Source organism: Trichosurus vulpecula, chromosome 5 (genome assembly GCF_011100635.1).
Source record: "Trichosurus vulpecula isolate mTriVul1 chromosome 5, mTriVul1.pri, whole genome shotgun sequence".
Taxonomy (NCBI): domain Eukaryota; kingdom Metazoa; phylum Chordata; class Mammalia; order Diprotodontia; family Phalangeridae; genus Trichosurus; species Trichosurus vulpecula.
Genome location: NC_050577.1, coordinates 210933468 through 210955750, shown reverse-complemented (window position 1 = coordinate 210955750; position 22283 = coordinate 210933468). Strand labels below are relative to the sequence as shown.

At 37.4% G+C, this 22283-nt stretch overlaps 1 protein-coding gene across 1 annotated transcript in view; it reads right to left on the bottom strand.

Moving 5' to 3' along the window:
- TWF1 (twinfilin actin binding protein 1) overlaps window positions 1–18244 on the bottom strand; it is a 31374-nt gene extending 13130 nt beyond the window's left edge. Inside the window, exons 1-4 of the mRNA XM_036761136.1 lie at window positions 18111–18244; window positions 16065–16142; window positions 11576–11754; window positions 9734–9829 (exon numbers count right to left, since the gene is read on the bottom strand). Coding sequence (XP_036617031.1) covers window positions 9734–9829; window positions 11576–11754; window positions 16065–16142; window positions 18111–18135 — 378 coding nt within the window. The 5' untranslated portion in view covers window positions 18136–18244. The remainder of the gene's footprint in view (window positions 1–9733; window positions 9830–11575; window positions 11755–16064; window positions 16143–18110) is intronic.
- Between the last annotated feature and the right edge of the window lie 4039 nt (window positions 18245–22283).

Below are 22283 nucleotides of genomic sequence, written 5' to 3'. Positions count from 1 at the left end.
AAGGAAAGAAAAGGGAGAGAAAAGGAATACACTGGGAACTAAATGAATAAGGGAAAGGAAAGTAATATTTCACATAAATGGGCTGAGCAAGAAAAAGAATACGCAAACACGGAGAAAGGGGTGAGAGGAAGAGGAGTCTTATGATCTCGTTCTTACTGAACTGAATAAAGGAATACTGAACACAGTTTGGTGTAAAAATACATTAAACTAAACAAGGAAGAGGTAGGGACAGTGAAAGGGGAGAGGGAAGATGGGTGAATAAGCTATAAACAAGGTAAATATTCAAGGGTCTATCACTAAAGGATGATTAAAAACAAAATATAGAAGCAGAAATCAAAATAGAGGCTTAGTGAAAACCAGAAGGGCAGAAAAGTAGGAACAGAGCACTTCATTTACAGATTACTAGTAGTCATCAGAATCCTTCTCTAATCACTTACTTCTTCTTATAAAGAGGGGGCCAAAAGGAAAAGAGGGGGCATAAGAGGCTAAGATGGCTGGAAATAAACAATGATCAAGGGGGAACATGAATGGGATGAACCCACTATAAAACACAATTAGATGAATCCAACATATTATTGACAAGAAACATACTTGATAGTCAAAATAATTCAGAGAACAATTGCAAATTAGTAAGTAGTCAATTGGTCAATAAATATTTATTAAGCATCTACTACCTGCCAGCTACTGGCTGTGGACACAAAGAAAGGCAAAAGACCTGTCCTTAAGGAGCTCACAATTTAATTAATGGGTGAGACAACATGAAAATAACTACATACAGACAATGATATAGAGGATAAGTAGGAAATAACCAACAGAGGGAAGGCACTAGAATTCAGAGAGATTAGGCAAGTCTTCCTTTGGAACCTTAAGATTTTAGCTGGGACTTGAAAGTAGTCATAGAAGGCAGGAGGTGGAGGTGAGGAAGGGGAACATTCCAGTTTTGGCGGACTGCCAGTGAAATGCCTGGAGTCAGGAGATGAAGTCTCTAGTTTGAGAAATAGCAAAGACACCAGTCTTACTGGATCAAAGAGTATAGGACCATGTATGGTGTAAAAAGCCTGAAAGGGAAGGAAGGAGCCAGGTTATGAAGGGCTCTGAGTGCCCTTCATAAAAAACCAGGATTTTATATTTGACCCCAAAAGGAATAGGGGAACCATGGAGTTTACTGAAGTGGGGTGGGGGTAAGTGACATTGTCACATCTGCACTTTAGAAAAATCATTTTGGGTTCTAAGTGAAGAGCGGACTAAACTGGGGAGAAACTTATGGCAGGCAGAACAACCAACAGGTTACTGCAACAGAGATGAGGGCCTATACCATGGTGGTAGTAGTTTAAGAAAAGACAATGGGATATATTTGAGAGATGTTAGAGAGTTCTGAAAACAATAGGCCTTGGCAAAAGCCTGGACATGAGGGGTAAGAACAGTGAGATGTTAAGGATGACACTTAGGTTGCAAGACTATAGGTCTGGAATGGTGGTAGTACCTTCAACATTAAGAGGGAAATTTGGAAGTGGGGAGGGTTTAGGAGGAGATATGAATTCAGTTTTGAATATGTTGAATTTATGATGCCCTATAAGGACATTTCAACTTAATTCAATTCAACAGACATTTAATTAAGCACCTACTATGTACTGGGCACAGTCCTAAGCCCTGGAGATACAAACAAGAAAAGGCAGTCCTTACCCTCAAGAAGCTTACAATATAATGGGAGAAGACAACACACAAAAGGAAGCTAGAAAAAAGGGGTGGGGAGTAGTCAGCCTGGGGGACATCTTATTCCACGGAACAGAAACCAAGCAGAGCTGCAGATGGAAAGCTGAGTAAACTGGAAGTTCAATTTCTGCCCTCTCTAAATGCAGGCTTAGGGAAGAGCTTAATATTCTACACTTCAGTCCTCCCATCAGAGGGGAGAAGAGTCTGAGGAAGGTAGGAAGGTATACAAGGCTAAGTTAGCAGCAGAATGATGAGATCAGAACCGATCAGTTTATCCTAGGAAGGGCGCCTTGTTCAGGGAAGTTGAGACTAGCAGAGCTGCAGCTGGGAGAGTTGGAGATATCCACTGGAAGATATCCAGTTTGAGGTATCTAATAAGTAGGAGATGTAAAACTTCAAGTCAACAGAGAAATTGGAAAAGTAGATTTGAGAATCGGCATTAAAAAATGATCACTGAATCCATAGGAGCTGTTGAAATTACCAAATGAAAAAGTACGTAATAGAGGGAGAAGAGGGCTCAGGACGGAGCCCTGTGGGACACCCATAGTGGACATGACCTGAATGGAGATCCAGTGAAGGAGACTGCAGAGCAGTCAGATAGGTTAGAGGAGAAGCAGATGAGAGTGAATTCCTGAAAACCTAGAGAGGACAGAGTATCTCAAGGAGAAGAAGGTGATCTACATTGCTGGACTATAGAGAAATCAAGAAGCATGAAGACTGAGAAAAGGCCATTAGATCTGGCCATTAAGAGGTCACTGGTAACTTGAAAGGCCAGTTTTAGTTGAATGATGAAGTCAGGAACCAGACTGTAGAGTTAAAAAGATGGTGAGGAGAAAAAAAGAGCGAAAGATTGAAAGGAGACAGCCTTCTCAAGGAGTTTAGCCACAAAAATCCGGAGAAATATGGAATAATAGTAGGCATGGACAAAGGAAGGTTTTTGCTTTTTTAGGTTATGTGAGACATGGGCATGTTTATAAGCAGTAGGAAGTAATCAATGGATGGAAAGAAATTGAAGTGAGAGAGTACAGATGACAAAATGGACATTCTGCTAGAGGAGACAAGATAGAAGGAAGAGATGGCAGCAGAAGGCATCTGGTTAATATAAGATAAGGAAGAGAGCCATGGGTGAATGGCCTCAGTTTTTTACACAAAACATGAGGCAAGGTTCTCATTTCAGAGAGTGAGAGGGGGGCAACTGGAAATTTGAGGAGTGATGAAAATGGTTTAAAAGAGCCTCTGTGGAGAACAGGATGAATTGATAAGGGACATGGAGAAGGACTGTCAAGCAGCAGTGAAGACCCAGTTGTGGCTGTATAACAAATCTGTAGCAGACCCAGTGTGAACCATTGTGTGCCTTTTTCCACCTTTGTTCAGAAGCATATATCTGAACAAAAGCAGTAGACGGTGAGTGATCCAAGGCTGAGATTTAGCTGGGAACAATAGGTGATATAACTTGGGACTCAGGAGAAGAGGACATCATAAAGTAGAACTGGTTGACCAAGAAGTTAAGATGGGTAAAGGAGGAAACTGTGGCTAGTGCCGGGATGATGGCTCAGGAGAGAACTGCAAGGTCAAAGGATTGGAGGTTACAGTGTGAATAAAGAACAGGGTTTGGTAAGGCAGAGAGAGAGGCAGAAATTCAATAGACTATGATCAGATAAGGGAATTTCAGAGTAGATGAACATGGAGGTGGTGCATTTTTATGAGTGATGGCAAGATTAAGGGTATGCTCATCTTTGTGTGTGGCTGAGGTAGAGTGGAGGAGTAAGTCATGGGAAATGAGTAAGTTGATGAACTGGGAGGTTAGAGTGTTTGGGGGAATATCAATATTTGATACTGAAGTCTCTTAGTATAAGGGCCTGGGGATTTGGGGAGCAGACAAAGACTGCATAAGCCAGGCACTGTACTCATTGAGGAAAAAGTGGAATATCCTATAGGTCCTGACAAAAGTTTCCAGGGTTACATTTGGGTGCGTAAATCTCAAAGGAGAGATTACTGCATGATGGTGGCAGCAGTAATGGAGAGCAAGGAATATTCCAACTACCCTACCATGACCAAGTAGCTGGGAGTAATGAGTGAAAGTGCTGCCAGAGCTGGTAAGGGTGTCCAAGGATTCTGTGTCATTAGGAGGGAGCTGGGTCTCAGTGAGATCCAGAAGATGGAAGGAATGGGAAAAGAAAAGATTTAAGATGAAATCAAATATGTTATGAGGCATTCCAGAAGGCCCTGTGGAGGGATGGATAGTTGAAAGAAATGGAAATAAGGAATTGGGCAGTGGGGAATCTGGAATGGGGTTTGGATGATGACCTACAAGCATTTAGAAGCACCGGGATGGGAAATTTTTGAGCAGGAAGGAATTTGTTAATAATTAAGTGAAAAATGCAGAGAGATTTTTCAAAGTCAATAATACACCTCTGTAGGGAGCCCTTTCAGAGTTGGGGGCAGTTCAGGTGAGAGAATAAGAGCTTAGAGCAGAAGGAAAGGTGATACTCTCCTTCCCCCAAGGCAGAAGACCAGGCTGGAAAAGGCCCTCTTACTTCTGGAGGCTGGAAGTGAGGCAGGAGATGCTCAGGAAAAGATGGTATGGTACCTAGCATTCCCCTCTCACTACAATCTGGAAACCAAGCAGGAGATTTATGGAAATGAGGCAGGAGAAGTATGGAGCACAACAGTAAATGGCCCATACAGGTATGGGCAGATCACTTGGTGAAACTGAAACACAAGACCAAGAGGAGGCTGAGATGCAAGCTACACACAGCAGGTGTGTGAGAGAGCCTTAAACGATTGATCACTCAAGATCTTCATCTACAGTGGTTCCTGGGTTATGGCTATGGGTCTGGATGGCTGCTCTGGGGTTTGACAGAATAGGACTAGATAACCAGATAACCAAATGGTCTCCCCTTTGGGGTCAGATCCGATGGAGGAATTTTGCCTATGGCTTCCAACAATGCATACAGTTGTACGGGCATGTCAGTAGCCACAGGAAACATCCTATGTCCTCTGATGAACTAAACAACCCGATTGATACCATTATGAGAATGGCAGAGGTTGAAGAGCAGACTCACTGACAATCTGGACGTGGGGTAGGGGTATGATACCTTGTATTGCGAGGCAGGGGAGCAATATGATCCCCCTAAGGACATGCCAATCAGAGCACATATCTACCTCTCAGAATTGTCAACTTGCTCCCAAATAGCAAAAAGACCTTCTTCCCCTAAGTTAGGGCAAGATATTTACCCTTGCTAAACGACAGCTCTATCATCATGCCCTTGACCACTGGAATTGTATGTTACACCTTCGTGCCGATGAATCAGTGCCACCTTAGGAAGGAGGAGAGCTCTTCAGTCTGGCAGCCTGATAAGACTTACCTGATAAGATAATTTGCCTGTGGCTGATTATTGATAATTTTGCTACAGATGGTGCCATCTGTGCAGTACCCCTGATATTCCAAGCGCTACTCATTGCTGGTGTTTTACATCAGCAGATTCCTGTGAAATGAGTCCAATATCATCCACCATATGATAGATTTGAGATTTTTTGTTTCCAATGGGGAAAGCTAAAGCCTAGAATTTCTAGTCTTCTTTCTATTCCTTATTCAGTCACCCTTGTCCTATATAACCACAGAGGGCCATAATACTTGTTTTTTTCTCTTATTTTTCTCTTTTTCTTTTACTTGTTCTAAGCTCTCACATCTCTGAGATAAGAGTGGTCCAGAAATTTGACTCATACAAAGTCCTTTGGGACCTTGCCATCAAAGGGTGGGATGTGGTAGGAGCGATATCTACAGGGCCATGTTATATAGGCTAAGCTAATTTTTCCCTAAAGGGAGGGACTTTATCTCTGGGACTTTATTGATTCAGGGCACTAAGGCTGCAGTCATTGAGGTGGCTTCGCAGTTATCTGTGACACAAAAAGCCAGCCCAAGAAGCATCTAGGTGGTATGGAGAATAGAGCACTGGGCCTGGAGTCAGGATGATCTGAGGTCAAATATGGTTTCAGACACTAGCTGTGTGACCCTCAGGCAAGTCATTTAAACTGTCTCAATTTCCTCAACTATAAAATGAGGATAATTATAGTGCCTGCCTCCCAGGGTCCTTGAGAAATGAAATATCTGTAAATCTGAAAAATGAATTATTTCTAAAAAGCTTAGCATAATACCTGGCACACAGTAGGCACTTAATAAATGCTTATTTCCTTCTTTCCTTCCTTCTATGAATAATCAGTGTATTTCAGATAGTATGGATGTTCCCCTTCTATAAGAGTCAATATACCCTTCTGACCAAACTAGTTTTCATATGGAGATGAGGTGGTCTACATCTACCTGAACCAGCATCCTTACTGAATATTCTTTCCATATCGCACTTAAGTAAACCTCCTTTCATAAGATGGTCTTCAATTGTTTCCATTATACTCTGGATCATGAATCAATAGATTGGCCCAATTCAGACCTGTTCTACAATATGAAATAACAAATTAAACAAAAACTCCTAGAAAAACTGGAAAGCAGCATGTCAGAAATTAGGTTTGGACTAATGTTTCATATCACATAAAACAATAAGCTCCAAATGGATATGTGGCATAAATACAAAATGTCTTAACATAAATATGAACAGAGAATTCGCAAAATAAGGAAAGCTACTAACAAACATGAAAAAAATGCTCCAAATCATCAATGATAAGATAAATTAAAATTAAAACAATTCTGACATTCTACTTCATACCCATCAGGTTGGAAAAAAATGAAAAAAAAAATAGAAAATTAAGATTGGAAGGAGCTGTGGGAAAACAGGCACACTAATGAACTACTGGTAGAGTGGTACTATCATTCTGGAAAATAGTTTGGCACTTTAACTAACTCCACAAAACTGTGAATGCTCTTTGACCCAGCAACGTCATTCCTAAGCTTATACCCCACAAAAGAAGAGAAAGAACCTACAAGTGCAAAAATATTCATAGCAGCATTTTTTGTTATAGCAGAGAATTGGAAACAAAGCAGGTGCCTAACTGGGAAATGGCTAAAAAAAATTATGGTATACAAATGTAATGGAATATTATTGCAAAACAAGAAACGACAAAAGGAATGGTTTCAGAGAAACCTGGCATGTATGAACTGATGTACTATGAAATGGGAAAAACTAGGAGAATAATTTATAGAATAACAATGTTGTAAAGGAAGACAACTATGAAAGACTTAAGAACTATGATAAAAACAGTGGCCAATTACAACCCCAGAAGACAAGGATGACTCATTTTTTTCTCCCTTTTAGCAGAAACTGACTAGAGGTTCAGAATCATACGATGTATGGATTTGTTTTATGTGACAACATTATTTGTTACAAGGGAAGGCTTTCTTTTTTTTTTTGAGGGGGGAGATAGAAGGTGGGAATGGAAAGTAGTAAAAGTTATATTAAAAGAAGATAAAAGAAAAGTGACAAAATAAACAGAGAACAGAAGAAAAATTTTTTTTTTAAGGGGACACTGACAAGCAGAGTGGAATTGCCATGTTAAATATGGTGATACATACTGAGGGAAAAAACCCTACATAACAAAAGTTCACAGTTTTATCCACAATTCCATCCTTTGTATACTGAAATGTCACGGTTGTTCATATTTACTAAGTTCATAATAAAAAAGAAAATTTAAAATAAAGAAAAAGGACAAAAATCTAACACTCTGATGTATATAAGAAACACAGCTAAAACAAAAAAGGACAGCCAGAGAAGCCAAAATATACTTCTTTAGTAGGTGATTTAATAAAACAAAAAACAAATGAGATCTTCATTCATCATTGTAGGAGCACAGCATAGTGACATCACAGAATCATAGATCTACAACTAGAAGGGACTTTAGAAAACATATTGTCATCCCCTCAAATGCACAAATGCAGATATACAATAGGCAGTTGAAGATGTAGGTCTTGAGTAAAGAGAGGAGAGAGGAGTCTAAAGACAGATTTGGGAGTGACCTGCAGAGCCAAGTTTGTCAAAAGTGTAGAAAGGAAAGAAAAGAACTTTGTGGAACACATTCACTTTAATGAGTGAGAAAGAAAAGCCAGTGAAGGAGCCATAAAAGAAGAAACAGAATAGTGTTGTTTTTCTAAAACAAAGAATACCCAGAGCATACAGTAGGGAGGGAACAGAGGGAATAAGGAACATTATCAAAAGCTGAAGAGAAGTCAAGAAGACTGAAAAAGAGGTTATTATAAATTACAAGTTGCCTTTGAGAAAGTAATTTCAGTAGTGATGGAGACAAAAGCCAGATTACAAAAGAATAAAGAGTTGATGGTAAGAAAGTGGAGTGACTTACAGGATTAGATTCCAAGTCAACTATGTATTTTCTACACTAGATCATGTTGCTCCCTGAAACTGACTAAGAGTTCTGAAATAAAGAGAATGTAAAAAAACTCCAAAACACTTCCTCCCTACCACACAGAGAAATGCTAAGTTGCTTTTTCTTCTTTGAGCTGCCGAAAACATTTCTCAAAACTTTGCATTACTAAATACAGATATGCAAATTAAAATAACTGTGATTCTACCTTATAACCATCAGACTTACAAAAATGACAAAACATGAATATGGTAATCTATAAAACTATATATAACTATATATCTATAAAACTATATAATTGAAAACTTTGAGACTTAAGAACTATGATCAATCTTGACTTCAGAAGACTAATGAAGTATATTTTCTCCCTTTTAAGAGGTGATGGACTAAAGGTGCTGAATGAGATACATGTTTTCAGACATATCCAACATGTTGACTTTCTCTGCTTGACTACAATTATTTGTTACACAGAAAGACTTGGGGCAGGGGTGGGGAATCTGCGGCCTCAAGGCCACATGTGGCCTTCTAGGTCCTCAAGTATGGCCTTTTGCCTGAGTCCAAGTTTTACTGAACAAATCCTTTTATTAAGGGGATTTGTTCTGTGAAGACTGAATTCAGACTGGCTGGGGTGTGGTAGAGGAGGAAGCGTTAAGGTAGAGGGAAAAGGATAAGGATAAGAAAAAGTAACTATACAGCATTTGAAAAAACAGAAGGGAAAGTGGCATTTGATTTAGTTTATTTGTTTATTTATTTTTGTTTCTTCTTTCTCGTGGTTCATTCCATTGGTTATAATTCTTCTTTACAACTTGACTATTGTGAAAATATGTTTAATGTGAAGGTATATCTAGAACTCATATTGGATTACATGCCATCTTGGGAAGGCAGGAGGGAGGAGAGGAAAGGGAAGAAAATCTGGAACTCAAAAATTTGTGGACCTGAATGTTGTAAACTAAAAATAAATAAATTTAAAAGGAAAACAAACACACAAACAAAAAAAAAAAAACCAGAAGGGAGCAGAGGGAAGTGGAGAATTAGACACAATTAGTGAATGTTTTGTAACTTGTGTTAAATTTAATATACACATAAAAGTCCTCTTTTCAGTCCTTTGTATAGTGAAATATTCATGTTTGTTGATGTCAAAGTTCATAGTAATTTTATTTTAAAGTCTTTGTGACAATGGAAAGTCTCCATTCTCAGTTTTATTGGCTAAAAAAATAGCTTAGCTTCTAAAGGCAAAACTGTAAGCTATAAAAGGCCACTTTTTTAACCTTTCAGCATTTTACACTTACTGTAGCTTTCTAGCAGTCCCTCATTTACAAAGCAACAAAAGTAGGAAATTTCAATAGATCTTTAAAAGAATAATTCAAGTGTCCTAGTTTCACCTGACTTTAAGTAAGCAAGCGAACACCTATATGTTAGAAACACATTTTATAACTCTAAATTAGATACAAATCAAAACATTCATTTTCTCCTTATTCAAATTGTAATGTAATTTCAAACACAGTTCGTCATGAAAGGAAATACCATATTTTTTAAAAGTCCTATTTTATGTTCATGATCTCATTTTAGAATCCAGTGAACAGCTAAGATTTATGAATCTAGTTTCATGCAATTACTTACTACAACCTAAGAATATATCTATAATTCTTTAAAAGTACAACAGACCACATTCAATTTAAAATAAATTTTGTACCTTCGTTGTCCCAAATAATTCATCTTTAATATGACCACCTCCAAATTCCTTTTTCAGAGTTGCTCTGGTTGCTGCATACAACATTTTTTGACGAACCTGTTACGGTTTTACACAAATTTATTAGGAATTCTACAGATGACATCAAATTACAAATGGAAATATTCTCTGAAGTTACTAAAACTCTTAATCATAATTTTAAAATTATAAACTAACATGACTGAATCTTATGGATTTATTCATCTTTTTATATTTAACATATTTATTCTTATACAGTAGCATATGAAATTATTCGTGTACAAATAACCATAGCCCCCAAATAAAAAAAGTTAATTTAATTTTCTACAGAAATAATTTTTAAAGTGAATTTACATTTACATTGAAAAATATTGGGAGAGATGGGTAAAAGTTAGGGAAAGTTAGGTTTCCACAGAAGAGTAATTAAATTCCACAGAATAATTAATGAAGTGTCAGCTTGAACAAAGAAGGAGTAAAAATTAATCAGGATGAAAGTACTCAGCCAATGGGAATAAAGTTTGTGGTTTTGCAGAAACTGCAGTTTCGGGATGTTAGGAAAATTGGTCTAAACTGGCCAGATAATGGTCAGGGTTGAAGAGAAAAGTGGGTCAATTGGCAACCACACATGCTTAATTGGCTAATTGAATATTACCTCATATGTCTACACGAGGAGTTTTCTGCCATTTTTGAACATGGGATGTATGATGAGGGGAGGGGAACATGGTTACTCATATCAAGGAGAGAACATATGAAGAGGTGTATCAGGAAGAATTGAGCAGACTAATCTGCTCTCTGGTACTGAGGTACTGAGTTGATGATGCATCAATCTGTCAGTCTAATACTATAAAACTGATTTCATTTTTTGCAAACAGCACTCCCCTTTCCTAGAAAAGGGTGGAGTCCATTCCTGGCCAGGAGCATTTACCAATTCCTTTGAATTCCTCAGTAATAATAAATTGCCCTTGATACCTGAATTTCAGTGTCAAGTGTATTTCTAACAATATAATTCTAAGTATAATAAACTTCTCAATCAATATATAATACTCTCAATTTATGAACTTAGATGATGAATTCAAAATGAAAAAAACTATTTCAACAAAGTGTAAGGGTAGATGGTTGAAATAACATTCATCTTTCACTTTAAAAGAGCATACATTACCCTTATTTTAAACAACAAAAACCCCTATTATAGTCTATTCTACACTACTAAGCTTAACCACCTGCCAGAAGGTTAAAATAACTTCATAAATTTGCAACATCAAATCAAATCTATTTTTCCTTTCTGACTTTGATGTTGAGAATTTAGAGAATAAGGACCCTTTGAAAAGGAAATCTGTCTGAATCAAAGGGAAAAAAACCAACAACCCTCTTGTCTTCCTTATGAAAGAATGAGTCTAAAAAATGTGCACTGCATAGTGATTTTACTTGAAATTCTATTTAGGCAATTAAGAAACCATTTCTTCAAAGACAAATCTAACACCAGCAAAAAGTACATTTACATTGTATTCAATCTTTGCAATTATTACATTTAAATGTTCTTTACATTATCAAAATGTTAAAAGTGTTTTTCTGTTTCATAACAGGTCCTGTGAATTTATTCCTAATCCCCACAAACTTAAAAATCTTGAATCATACTCATTCGGATTTCAAAGGCTGGATTATGTTTCTAATTACAGCATTCCTAAATCAGCCCTATGAGAATCAAGTTTTTATCTCTCTCTCTTTTTCCCCTTATCAGTATTTCTTTCCAGCTTTTCTTAACATAAGGTAAAGCACCAAAGGATATCTAGGAGGTAGTTCTTTACAGTATTAATAAAAATCACTTACATGAGAATAGTCTGGAGACCATGCAATGAAGATCCACTCATACCCTTGTGCATTCTGAGAATCTAATCTGTATAATATGTAGCATGGCTGCTTCTCTTCTAGTAGTGGTAAAATGAAAGGATCATAATCTTTATCCCATGTCTCTGAAGGCTGACTAGAAGATCCAACTACAAGTTGCTCTGTGAAGAAAAATAAATGCATTCAATGACTCTGGAGTTCTAAGTAATAGCAAGAGTTGTATTACATGCTTACTAAAAAAGCTCATAAGATCTAACATTCAACTTTATATACTGAAAAATAGAAGAAAAAGAAAAATGTAGACATTCTAATTAGAAAATAAAAGACTTTCAAGTATTCTTGATGAAAAAACCAGAGCTGAATAGAAAATCTGACTTTCAAATATAAGACTCAAGAGAACTACAAGACTCCAGAGAAGCATAAAAAGGTAAATATGAAAGGGAAATCGATCACAAGGGACTTAAGAAGGTTAAACTGTTTATATTCCTACATGAGAAGATGATACTTGTAACTCCTAAGAATGTTCTCATTATTAGGGCAGTAGATATATAGAGACAGGGCACAGGTGTGAGTTAAATATGAAGGGATGATATCTAAAAAAATAAAACTAAGGGTTGAGAGAGAAATGTACTAGGAGAAAGGCAGAGGTAGAAAGGGGTAAATAATCTCACAAAAAAGAGGCAAGAAAAAGCTTTTACAGTGGAGGGGAAGAGGGGGTATACTCAAAGAAGGAATAACCCATACAATCAATGGTGTATAAAAAAATCTATCTTACCATACAGGAAAGTAGTAGGGGAAAGGGATGAAGAGGGGTGACAGAAGGGAAGGTAGATTGGGGGAGGGGAGTGTCAGAAGCAAAGAGCTTGAGGAGGGCCAGGGTGAAAAGAGAGAATAAACATGGGGAACAGGATGAAGGGAAATACAGTTATCAAAAGTAACTGTAAAAAAAAAAAATTGAAGCAAGTTTCTCTGATAAAGGCCTCATTTCTCAAAAATATAGAAAACTGAGCCAAATTTGTAAAAATAAGAGCCATTCCTCAACTGATAAATGATTAGAAGATAGGACCGGTTTTCTGATAATCAAAGCTATCTGTAGCCATATGAAAAAATGCTCTAACTCACTACTGATTGGAGAAATGCAAATTAAAACAATTCTGAGGTACTACCCCACAACTATCAGATTATGCAACAGGACAGAAAAGGAAAATGACAAATGTTGGAGGAGATGTGGGAAAAATGAGACATTAATGTACTGTTGGTGGAGTTGTGAACTGATTCAACCATCCTGGAAAGCAATTTAGAACCATGCCCAAAGAGTTATAAACCCATGCATATTTTTGACCTAGCAATACCACTACTAGGTCTGAATCCCAAAGAGATCATAAAAAAATGAAAAGGACCCACATGAATCCCAAAAGAGATTAAAAAAAGGAATGTACAAAAATATTTATAACAGCTCTTTTTTGGTGGCAAAGAACTGGAAACTGGGGAAATGACCATCAATTAGGGAATGACTAAACAAATTGTGGTATGTGATTATGATGGAATACTATTGCGCTATAAGAAATGATGAGCGAGATGCTCTCAGAAAAACCTGGAAAGACCTACATGAGCTGAGGCGAAGTGAAATGTACTGTATACAAAGTAACAGCAATATTGCAAGATGATCCGCTGTGAATGACTTAGTTATTCTCAGTAATACAATGATCTAAGACAACTCTGAAGGACTTAGGATGAAAAATGCTATTCGTCCCCAGAGAAAGAACTGATGCTATCTGAATACACAGTGAAACATACTTATTTTATTTTCTTTTTCTTGCAGGTTTTTTTTTGGTCTGTTTTCTTTCAAAACACTAATATGGAATTGTTTTGCATGATTACACACATATAATCTATATCAAATTGCTTGCCTTCTCAATGAGGGGGATAGGGAAGAAGGGAACGAATACGGAACTAAAAATTTTAAAAAAGAATGTTAAAAATTGTTTTTCTATTGACTAAAGAAATGCAAATTAAAACAACTCTGAGGTACCACATCACACGTACCAGACTGGCTAACATGGCAAAACGAGAAAATGATAAATGTTGAAGATGTGAGAGTACTGGAACACTAATGCATTGTTGGTGGAGTTGTGAATTGATCCAACCATTCTGAAGAGCAATTTGGAACTATGCCCAAAGGGCTATAAAACTGTGCATACCTTTTGATCCAGCAATACCAATTCTAGGTCTATATCGCAAAGAGATCATAAAAAAGGGAAAAGGACCCACAGGCACAAAAATATTTATAGCAACTCTTTTTGTGGTGGCCAAGAATTGGAAATTGAGGGGGTGTCCATTACTTGGGGAATGGCTGAACAAGTTGTGGTATATAAATGTAATGGAATACCATTGTTCCATAAGAAATGGTGAGCAGGTGGACTTCAGAAAAACCTGGAAAGACGTATGAACTGATGTGATGGTGAGTGAAGTGAGCAGAACCAGAACACCATATACAGTAACAGCAACATTGTGCGATGACCAACTTAGCTCTACTGAGCAATGCAATGATCTAAGACAACTCCAAAAGACTCAAGATGGAAATGCTATCCATACCCAGAGAAAGAACTATGGAGTCTGAATACAGATCAAAGCATACTATTTTCTCTTTTTTTGCTATTTTTTAATTTTTTCTTCTCATGGTTTTTCACTTTTGTTCTGATTCTTCTTTCACAAAATGACTAATGTGGAAATATGTTTAATATTATCATAAAAATTGTTTTTACGTGTAACTGGGAAAAAATAAAATACTAAATAAATTCAATAAATAAATAATATTTTTCTTGTATTTAAACTAAATATCCCTAAAGGTGGGTTGAAGACAAAAGGTATTTCTTTCTTAAGGAAATGGAATGAGTGGAAACTTAACTATCAAATAAAGAGTATCTGCTACCTTGTATGAATATTGCCTTCTCCACCCCCTGAAGTGATTGGGTACTGATCCATCTAAGAACAATATCCCTTCAATGCATTTTTCCATTTAGAAAGAATTATGATATTGATCACAGAGAGAAGACCTTTTTCAATCCTTAAAGGGAAGAAAGAATCAAGTAGACTATTGTTCCAGATTGTTAATCCAAACTGTATTTTAGCATATCATAATCTTGTCCTTGTTCAAGATTCCAATAATATTACCTCAAATCATCTTGAGATAGAGAAATGTGAGAGCACTAGGGTGGCTTATGCCAGTTTGGACATTTCTCTCTCTAAACTAGACATGCCTTTAACTTAGGAATAATGTTAAATTAAATAAAAACTTACTTCTGGAAGCTTTATACCTAAAATTCAGAGTATCATTTTTTTTTCTTCAACAGCTAAAAATCCTGAAACATAATAATCTCATGTACCCAAGATCTTTTCCTCTGGTACAGTGCTCCCACAATTATCCCCTTCATATAGAAAGCCTTCAATCTCTTCATGCCAAATTGTGAAAAATCTTCAGTAAATTCTGTCGTACACTCAAGCTATTTTCCAATCTCAGACACTTCCTAGCTCTGTGACCCTGAGTATATCATTTAACCTCTACTTAGTCCAGAGCCTGGCACATTGTTGTAGTTCAGTCATGTCCCTTCATGACCCCATTTGGAATTTTCTTGGAAAAGATACTGGGGTGGTTTGCTATTTCCTTCTCCCACTCATTTTACAGATAAAGTAACTGGGGCAAATGGGGTTAAGTGACTTGCCCAGAGTTACACAGCTAGTGTCTGAGGCCAAATTTGAACTCAAGTCTTCCAGACTCCAAGCCCAGGGCTCTATTCACTGCACCACCTAGCTGTCCCTCCTGGCACATGGTAAGCAAATATATAAATGCTAGCTATTATTACTTTTGTACCTGACTGTCCATCTTTCACAGGTGGGCAGAAGAAAGGGATTGCACCTATTTTCTATTCTGCTCAATGCCTAAAATGGTCAGAAATAGTTAACAATGAATTATATGATATCTATAATTTGATCACTCAATAGGAATTACTGTAAGTGCTTCAATGGGAAAAACCCACAAACTTCATAATCTACTCTAGAAACATTCTGAGGTCCCTTCCGATTTTAAATTTATGATCTGTTTACCCATTTCAACTCCTGATATAGGAGCACAGAAGTAAAAAAATGGGAGTGGCAAAATACAGAAGCATAAATTCAAAGAAGGAAAACAAATTATGTAGATTTTGAGCCATGTTCCTCTCTCACTGAGCAGTGACTATCATATATAGAAGGAGTAAAAACACCAGGATCATAAGATCAAAAAGTAAGTTACCCATAGATAGGTACTTGCCCAGAATCTGCAGGAACTAAGTTATTTTTAACCTTGAAAAAAAAACAAATAAAAAAATGCAAAATTTCTAAATTTTACACAAGTATCTCAAATCACAAATATGAAAGCCCTCCAAAAGTTCTATCTCTTATCAAACAATGTTAAAATTTTCTTTAAACTAACCATCCTCAATTGAAATCTTTAGAAGCCTGTACTTCCCGTTCCTTGCCCTGGCAAAGATATCTTTAACTTCTTCACTTGCTGAAAGAAAAAGAAATGGAAAAAGTTAGTATGCTTTGCATACTTACACATTAATCTTATTCTTTCCTTTTATAATTTAAACAAAGTAAAATATTAGAACATTTCAGAAAAGACATTGTGATTTGCAGTTTATATTTCACTTTAATCATGATACCGAGGATTAATTAAAATATATATATATATATATGGACTCAAATCAGTAATGTTATGTTTGGTCTTGTAAAAAAATATAGGAAAGTAATTCAAGTTTTAAACAATACTAATCTGTTCTATTCTTTGAAATGTTGTAGCAGAAGTTACCATTCCATATATACGCTGAAATGACCAAAAAGAAACAAAGAAGAAACCATCAAGTTATTGGTTTGCTGATTTTGGTGAGTGAGGCTGAAGTATTTGGTTAAAAAAAAACTTGATGATGTCTTTGGTCTAATGACAATTTTTTGATATACAAAGAACTAAAAACAATGCCGATGTGATTTTCATTTTGTAAAGAAGTAAATTAGAAGACCTCGGTTTGAGTTCTTTCTTGTGTCCCTGCAAACTTATCCAATGAGATTTAGGGTAAGTCATTTAATTTCAGACAGAGTCACTTTCCTCATCTATAAAACAGATAATACTATTTACACTATACAGGTTTTACAGTAAGGATACAGATACTAGCATTTGTTACTAAATATCAGTATTGTTTTTTCTCCACAAGAACAGTAAACAAACTGTCTTACCTAAAAAATAAATGGAATCAACAAAATTAAGGTAATGTGTAGCAGAACACTGGTTTTGGAATTCAGAGAATCTGGGTTCAAAAACAGACCAAGGACAAAATATTTAACCTCTCTGGACCTCAGTCTCTTCATCTGTAAAATCAGGGGTATAGTCTCTAAGATCCTTTTACCTCTAAATCTACCACTATGAAATGTTAACCAATGAAACACTTCAAACTCTTGATATTTATATATTACATTTACCAGATTTGATATGTCTCTAAAATACTCACACTACTGGAATCATACTAATATTTTTTTATATATCTACTATTAATTACCAGTACAACTATTACTATAAATAGTAAAAGGTTAGGAATCACTTGAGCTATGTACAAATATCGAGTATTAAAGTCAATAAAATTTTAAATGGCAAAAAAAAATCAGTGGAAAAAAATTTCACAGGTTTAGCTTTGGATGTTACTGTTTTTTGGAATAATCACACAAAGGTGAGGATGGAAGTACAACTTTCTAAAATCTCTTTCCACTGAGTGTTAAAACGAAGAGAGGACAATGGAAAACAATTTCAATTAGAAAAACAATTTGTTTCCTTGTAACTTGGCAAATTTCGGTTTGCATTTTTAATTTATAAGAGAAACTGAAGTCACTGTCGCAGTTCAGAATTTTATTCGGCTCAGGTGAGTGCTTCCAGCCTACCTGTTATTCAAACCAGGAACTAACTACAGAAGGTGAGATAGGATTACATGTACCCAGCTGCCATGACGGAGTTAAAAAAAAAAAAAAACAAACTCACAAAGCAGACTCTTAGGAGATAAGGAGTCTAAGCGCTAAGAGAGCAATGAATTATCATAATTTATTAACTGGAGAAGGAAGGGAATGAATGAGCACAGAAGTTCTGGAACTACTCCCTCCGCTGACACAGAAGCTACGGACATTTATCTGGTTTCTGAAGCATAAAAGCCCCAAAAGGAATGAATGGCTTTGGAACTGGCCGTGGCGGTGTCTCCGGGGATTTATTCCACTGTACATGGGGGAGGCCCGACAAGTTGTAACAGCCTCTCAGCCTCCAGCTCCCAGACCCGGCGGTTGGGGCTGGGCCAGGGCACGGAGAGTGTGGAAAAAGGCCTGGCTTCCTAAAGGACCCGGCCACCCCGCCTTGGCCGCTGCTGGTCTTTGTCGCTGGAGAAGCTCCAGAGCCCAAAGACCTCTCTTTCCTTTCCTCCCCACAGGCCGTGTGCGTCTTTACCTTGGATGCCGGTCTGATGGGACATAGTGGCGAGGTCAGCACCTGGCGACCACCCCGTAGTGCAGATTGGGGATAACTAGCGGCCTCGGCTGGCGGCTCCAGGAAGTAGCTGCTCCCCCGTAGCCCAGTGCGTCACCAAAACGCGCCCCCGCCCCGCGGGCAGATTGGCCAGCCGGCGCAGCCCAGGCCTGCGCAGTGGATCTCCTGCCGGCTGGGGGAGGCTCCTAGATCTATTTAGTTGCTAAGAGTCAAATTAGCTTTTACAAAGAAATATTTATTTTCGTAGTATAGTAACAAGTATATAAAGAGTTTAGCTTATTTCCTATAGAACATAGTCCTAACTTCCAAGTGCCAAACTCTGGGCTTGAGCCCCAGGTACTCTAGCTTTTCAAAAGCTTCCCTGCTAGGCTGGCTGGCTGCAAAATCTCACTTGGAATCTTGTCTCCTAGATCAGTAGCTCACATTCTCCATCCAGTGAGTATCATTGACTACGCTTCGAAATGAGAAGGCCAAATGAAGCAGGAAAAGACACACCCCGCAGCCTTGAGGTCTAAAGGTGGGGGGAGGAGGGGAGGTACCGTCCTGGTTAGGTTCGGGGAGCTGATATGCAGCCAGTCAAAGGATGGGGAACACCAGAAAACAAAGTGCCTCCATGTAGGTGATTTAGGGGTGCACAGGGTGCAGGGCAATCCTTCCATGGAGCATTGCGTTTTAGGTGAGGAGAGGAATGATGACTATTTGAATCCAATTTTCCTCGTATCATACTTAGTGGCATATACGTTACAACCCGCTCCCCACCTCAATCCCCAAGTAGTCTCTAAGGTTATTAGTGTTCGAGACTGTCTCAATTTTGTCTTTTTGTCGCCAGTGTCTGGCACAGTTTTTAACATGTTATTGTTGGAGCATGTAACTACAGGATTGCTGTCAATCACCAAATCAACAATGTAGAGATAGTTATCTTCAGTGTTTTTATTATGTTCAGGGCACAGGCTTATCTGTACACAAAGTCAGAGAGCCAAAAAAAAAAAAAACCCAAAAAACAAAACCCCATTAGCTTCAGCAATCTTATATAGAATGTGAATACATGAGCAGCATAGAAAAATGAAATTCAAAAGAAATTAGGAGAGAAAGATAAAAGTATACACACTTGAAAGCAAATCACAGAGAGGGAAGATAAGGATACCTGTCAGTTGGTCAAAACAGGGGCTGTGGTTTGTTTCCCAGCCTTGGTTCTGCAGGTATATTGACCTCCAAGCCTCCAGGAACACTATATGGAAGCTCAAACAAGAGACTAGGGCAGTGTCTTCCTTCTTTCTTTCTTTATTTTAAACAAAAACTTAATATTTTATTTTTCCCCCTTACATGTAAAAACAATTTTTAACATTTGTTTTGTAAAACTTTTGAGTTCCAAATTCTCTCCTTACCTCTCTTCCCTACCCCCTCATTAAGAAGGTAAGCAGTTTGGTGTAGCTTCTATATACATAGTCATGCAAAACATATTTCCATATTAGTCATGTTGTGAAAGAAAACACAGATTAAAAAAAAGTTTTGAAAAAGTATGCATTGATCTGCATTGACTTCATTTCTTCCTCTGGAGCTGGATGGCATTTTTCATCATAAGTTTGTAGGAATTTTCTTAGATCATTGTATTGCTGAGAATAGCTAAATCATTTGCAGCTAATCATCGAACAACATTGCTGTTATTGTGCACAATGTTCCTCTGCTTCTACTCACTTCACTTTGTGTCAGTTCATGTAAGTCTTCCTAAGTTTTTCTTAAATCATTTTGCTCATCATTTCTTATAGCACAATAGTATTTGATTACAATGAAATACTACAACTTGGTCAGCCATTCTCCAAGTGATGGGCATCCCCTCAATTTCCATTTCTTTGCCACCACTAAAAGAGATGCTATAAATATTTTTGTATATACTCATATCCTTTTCCTTTTTGTTTATTATCTCTTTGGAATACAAACCTAGTAGTGGGTTGTTTTGACAATCTGGCTAGCAGCTGCTGTGGGGGTGTAAAACCAACAACAACCAATTCCCAGAGCGCTGCAAGCCCAGGTTCTTTTGATCTGCTTTAGCAAGGAAAAGTAACATTAAGGGGTTAACAAGCTTACTTTAATCCAGCATACAAATACCATTCACTTAGTTCCGGGGAAAAAGCCAGCACCCTGAACTTATTAGCAAATATAAACAAATTACAAACATCGACAGACAGATCAAATACAATTCATAGTTACTAACATCTGAGTTCAGCCAGGGAGCTCATAACAACAGCTAGCCCTGAGTCACATGGATGCCACCACGGCTGTGGGTAAGAGCTCTGAAAAAGAGAAAGCCAACCTCTGGTTTTATGTCTTTTTCAAGGGTGAGTCACACATGCAACTCACCCACGTGACATAAAATTGTCACAAAAATGCAACTTAAACCCACGTGGTCTAAAAACCTCTTATGTCACAAACATGTCACTCAAACCCATGTAAACTAGGCTTTCCCTTGAGGCAAGGAGGTCGTCAAAGACTCCTAATTTAATCAAGGAAATAAAGGCCAAACTCTTCAAGGGCACTTGGTTGAATTAAGTGCTAAGAGCCCATTTTGATTGCCGATACATGGGTATGTATTATCTTATAGCCTTTTGGGCATATTTCCAAATTGTTCTCCAAAATGGTTGAATCAGTTTACAACTCCACCAACAGTGTATTAGTGTCTTAGTTTCCCCTCATTCCCTCCAACATTTGTCATTTTCCTTGTCTGTCATATTAACCAATCTGATAGGTGGTACCTTAGAATTGTTTTAATTTGTGTTTCTCTAATCAATAGTGATTAAAGCATTTTTTGTGACTATAGCTTTGATTACTTTGTCTGAAAACTGCCTGTTCATATCCTTTGACCCTTTATCAATTGGGGAATGGCTCTTATTTATACAAATTTGACTCAGTTCTCTACATATTTGAGGAATGAGGCTTTTATCAGAGATACTTGCTGTAAAATTTATTTTTCACGGTTATGATGGCTAACTGTGTATTTCCTTTCTAGTTTTCCCTCTGTTTATGCTGCTCTCTCTCTCTCTCTCTCTCTCTCTCTCTCTCTCTCTCTCTCTCCCTCTCTCCCTCTCCCCCCCTCTCCTTTTACTCTGTCCATCCTCAAAAATGTTTTGCTTCTGACTATGGCCTTCCCCAATCTGCCCTCTCTTCTATCAGCTCCCTCTTTCACTTATCCTTACTGTAGGGTAAGATAGATTTGTATACCCAACTGAGCATGTGTGTTATGCCTTCTTTTAGCCAATTCCATTGAGAGTAAGGTTTACATTCTCCCCTCTACCACCTCCCCCATGTTCCCCTCCACTGTAATTATGTGAGATAATTTACCCCATTCTACCTCTCTATTCCCATTTCTCCCAGTGCATTCTTCTTTCTCACACTTAAGTTTTATTTTTTTTTTTCATATCATCCCATCATATTCAATTCCCCATGCCTTCTGCCTGTGTATGCCCCTTCCAACTGCTCTAATAATGAGAAAGTTCTTAGGAGTTAAGATTATCATCTTCCCATGTAGGAATATAAATAGTTAAACCTTATGGAATCCCTTATGATTTCTCTTTCCTTTTTATGCTGCTCTTGAGTCTTGCATTTGAAAGTCAAGTTCTCTATTCAGCTCTGGTCTTTTAGTCAGGAACGTTTGAATCCTCTGTTTCATTGAATAGCTATTTCTTTCCCTTGAAAACTCAGGGGAAATACTCAGAATTTCTGGATTCTTTGTTGTAATCCTATCTCCTTTGCCCTCCAGACTATCACATTTCAAGTCCTCTGATCCTTTAATGTGGCAGCTGCTAAATCTCGTGTTATTCTGACTATGCCTCCACAGTATTTGAATTGTTTCTTTCTGACTGCAGCATTTTTTCCTCAGCCTGGGAGCTCTGGAATTTGGTTATAATATTCCCGGGGGTTTTCATTTGAGGATCTCTTTCAGTAGGTGATCAGTGAATTCTTTTGATTTCTATTTTACCTTCTAGTTCTAGAATATCAGGGCAGTTTTTCTTGATAATTTCTTGAAAGATAATGTCTAGGTTTTTTTTTTTATCATGGCTTTCAGATAGTCCAATAATTCTTAAATTATCTCTCCTGGATCTATTTTCCAGGACAGATATTTTTCCAATGAGATATTTC